The sequence below is a fragment of the Gavialis gangeticus genome, unplaced genomic scaffold (assembly GCF_001723915.1).
Source record: "Gavialis gangeticus isolate Ggan-Ray unplaced genomic scaffold, GavGan_comp1, whole genome shotgun sequence".
Taxonomy (NCBI): domain Eukaryota; kingdom Metazoa; phylum Chordata; order Crocodylia; family Gavialidae; genus Gavialis; species Gavialis gangeticus.
This window is the reverse complement of record NW_017728975.1, coordinates 544,445-548,624: the sequence shown is the minus strand read 5'-3', so window position 1 is coordinate 548,624 and position 4,180 is coordinate 544,445. Positions and strand designations below refer to the sequence as shown.

The 4,180-nt window shown below is 39.2% G+C and overlaps 1 protein-coding gene across 3 annotated transcripts in view; it reads right to left on the bottom strand.

Annotated features, from left to right (window-relative positions):
- RTN4 (reticulon 4) overlaps window positions 1-4,180 on the bottom strand; it is a 46,002-nt gene that overhangs the window by 7,905 nt on the left and 33,917 nt on the right. For all 3 annotated transcript variants that reach the window (XM_019507994.1, XM_019508002.1, XM_019508008.1), the window contains one exon: window positions 3,774-3,912. In XM_019507994.1, the coding sequence (XP_019363539.1) occupies window positions 3,774-3,912 (139 nt within the window). The remainder of the gene's footprint in view (window positions 1-3,773; window positions 3,913-4,180) is intronic.

The window sequence follows — 4,180 nt, the reverse complement described above, 5'->3', positions numbered from 1 at the left end:
TGGCAGGCAAGCACAAGTGGTGGTAGGGAGCAAGCTGCTTAACCACCCCATACCCCCTGCAGTGGTGTGAGGGGGGGTAGAAATTTAAAAGACAACCCCCCGAGTAATTGTATTCTATACATGGAATATTATAACAGACTTATAAAGTTTCTACGCATAGAATCTACTTATTGGAAGATTATCTTAAGTTCAGGGTCATCTTGGATTTGGGTAAATATGGTACCACAGAAGTTATTCAGCAGGAAGGTTTATGATGAATTTTCAGCACTGTAGATGAGCAATAGAAAACTGAAGCCCAAAGCCCTAATTCTTAGACTTCAGAGTGCAACAGTTAGGAGGAGTTGGCTAAGTACGAAAGGTAGCTGCTTTTGCCCTTCAATTTCTTCTAAAAGCCTTTAACATCTATCACTCCAAGGCAGTGGAGCACAAGGAGTCCTGATGCTAATCACAGAAATAATATTGCTCTTTCTGCACACACAATACAGGAAAGCATGAAAACAGACTCTAAGGTCACTTTTTAAAACAAGCTACAGCAATAGTCTTCGTTCTTCCTTATAATCCTGATGTGTTGAGCTTGGTGGATTCTTTACAATCATTATTCCAAAAGGCCAGTAATCAACTGCACAGCAGCCCCAAACATGACACGATTTGATGGCATATTTAAAAACCCAAGTGTCTGTCTCTCCAGGGTACTTCAGCAAAATATAATAATGGGCACCATTAATCAAAACAACACTCAAAACATGAATCCAAAAGTAACCAGGCCTTAACGACATTGTTACTCATTACCAGGGATCCTGGTTCTCTCTGTTTAAAGAAACCAAAATTCTCTGATAACCCCTCTGCCAATTCTCCAATTAAAAAACCTAAAATTAGCTTTTTCATTTTTATATATATCTATCAATGTTTTATTGCTTTAAAATTGTAAATATATCAATGTGGAAGCCTACCAGTGCCTCAACTGTTATAATAATGTAAATTCTAAGTACCTACACATTTAGACATTTGATTTTGCTTGTTTTATCATGGACAAAAATCAGAGCTCCCCCTGCCCACTTTGCTCACCAGGATCCAGGTCTAGCTGTGGCTGTCCCCCCCCCCACCATGCTTTGTGGCGCTGAGCAGCCCTGATATGGCAGTGTCCCGCACTCCCAAGCCCCAGCTTTGCCAGTGCCCCTCGCTCTGCACCTGACCCCTCAGTCCCAACTCACTGCCCCCCACCACGCCCCAGTGTGTAGGAGTGTCCTGCCACAGGTGATGCAATAGGCAACTTGTTGGGGGGAATGGGGGAGAGGAAACATTTGTCCCCACCATATTGCTGTACTCACTTTAAAAAGGGAAAAATTCATGCTTTAAAAAGGAGAAAATCCACATTTTTCCATGGGAAATGGAAAATCCAGATCCCTGCTCATTATACAACCTATGGATGCATTACTATAAAAGATACACACACCCAGGTCACAGTACAGTTTCTACTTCAGCTTTCCTTGGGCAAATAAAGCCATTTTTTAAATTCTGACAAAGCCATTAAGCTTTTTTGCTATGTATAGTATAAATAATTAGGTTTCATTTTTAAAATCTTACTGTCTAAAAACATCTTAGTAATTATTATATCCAGATTTTACTGTCAATGTAAGTACATAGAATAAACTAAATCCTTTACCTCTTTTCCATCAAAATCTGGCAACATGGAATACTGTTACATGTAAAAGAAGTGCATCAATAATTGCCTACAACCAATACGTTGAAGCAGATGAGCCATCTTCAGTCATCTGCCATGACTTTTAATACATCAGATTACATGGCTAATAAAAAAAACTTCTACAACAAACTGAGGCATCAGGATTGTGTAAACCAGCATTGCCTTTTATGTAATGGGCAAGAATTTGTGAGTGCGAGATTTTCTATTAGACCAACTATGATTGTTTTTAAGCACCATAAAATTAAGGTAAAATGGATTAAAATTTCACTCCAAGATGAATTCACCTATTCCAATTTTGCTAAAAAAAAGGTCAAAAAGAGAAAATCATCGTGTCAAACAGGACAAGTCCTGTTTCACCTCTTTTTACCACAGGCTATAGCTTTTTTTTTTTTTTTGTCTTAAGAATTCAAGAAGTCATTAAGTATCGAAATCTGACTCTGGTCACTTAACAGATATCCGGTTGTTACCGTAACACAAAATTTCAGTCAGACAGCACTTGGAATGATTAGTGGACTAAAGGTGGCTTAGTGAGCTAAAAATATTACTATAAGCATAGTAAGCAAGACACCTCAATTTGAGTCCTAAATTGTTCACCTGTTCCTTCAGGGTAGAGAGGGTATACATTCAGCCCCTCAGTCAGACAATGAGTGCTGCGTAGGGTGAAAGGGAAACAGCAGCCAAATTATATTAGGCAGACTGCAGAAACATTCACTAGATGGAAATAGCAACTGATCTGCTTAAACCACCTTGCTAGGTGACTACAGGACCAGACAGAAATGGAAGGTACAGAAAATAGGAACTCAGTTCTTCAAGAAGATACTAGCATAATTCAAACCTCCCTGCTGTTTAGGAGTGGAAAGGAGAAAGGTGATCCTAGGCACCTTTAAGGGTTTTTTGTTTTTGTTTTTTTAAGCCTCCTTTTGTTGGAAGCTTGTACAACATTAGAGAATGCATTATATTCTTGTCAAGCTCAACTTCAAGTGTAATGTTCACACAGTGACCTACAGCCTCTTAAGATACCTATAAGCTCTTTTTGGTGTTTAAGATTAGCACAATGGGAAAATGAAGCTAGAAATTCACTGGGCTATATTGTGATCCTTCCGGAAACTGCAAAAAAACAAAACAAAAACAAAAACCTTTGCAAGATTATTTGCATTTTACCATGCATCCTAAAGCACTTCATGAACAATTTAGCTTCTTGAAATGGAATTCTCTGTTAAGGCTAAGGCTAACCAAAGGAAGCATCTGGACAAACTACGATAATGGATTTAAAAGTAGCAAGAGCAGAATTGTCTGAACCAACTTGGGAAAGAGCCTTCAAGTAGTGGTTTTAAAATCTGACAGCTGAATCCAAACTAAAATCTTCTTAGCAATTTCTGAGCAACACTCAGTAAAATTCTGCCATTGCTAATTGGGCTCCACTATCTGCGATATGTAATATTTGCTATATTACATACACACTTAAAAGCATGAGCTTTTGACCACAATAGCCGGTAATGTTTAAATCTTGTTGCATCCCCTTGGCTAAGCAAAAGCCAGATGCAGGCACCCCCAATACAAGAGAACCATAACTATATGCTGACCATTGACAACAACATTTGAATCAATGAGCCTGAAGGCGAATAAACAAATGTACATGAGTCAGACTGCTCGATTCCCCACAAACTCTGAGTTTTGAGGAATGTATTTCTAACACATCCTAAGCATTCACATTATGGTTCAAGTCAAGCTTTTTAAAATAAGCTCCCTTAAGGATAGCACACTGCTAATTCCCACTGTCCTGTTGCGCTGCTTGAAGCGCTAACAGATTGCCTCCAATGCAGTACGCAAAACTATAGAAAGACTAACTTGTTGATACATTTGGAGGCTTTGCTTGTAGGTGGGCACGTCCAAACCAAATACCTGATTCAGACAGCAGACAAACTCAGGCACATAAGCTGATACTAAACATTTTGATGTTTATAATAAATACTGGGCATTGCTGAGCTTCTACATCAGGGAGAAGGGACCATCATTTGCAAGGAATGCCGTCATGTCTATAGTGGTATACTGAATACTTAAAATCACTTACCTTCAGAGAATCAACTAAGTCATCGACTAGGAAGAGGCGTCTCAGCTCCTTTACTGTGCCATTAACATGACCAAGCACAACATTGCTGTACTTCTGAACAAGCTCCTCAGACACAGCAACATCAGACTCCAAGTAAGCCCTGGAAGAAGAGGGTCATTTGTGAGATTTCTGTAGCAACTCGGCCAACCTTTTCACATGGTCAGTTACAAACAGGAGTTCTTGTGCCAAGCAGAAAAGGCTCCCAGCTGACTGAATAAACCCCCATCTCTGCCCAACTCTTCAGACCAGGGAGCAGTGAATCCAGAGTAAAAACCCCAAAAGCTTAGAATTTAATCACTTTCTGTTGCTGAGGTTGGATACTTAATAAAAAAAAAAAAAAAAAAAAAAAAAAAAAAAAGGCCCCCCAA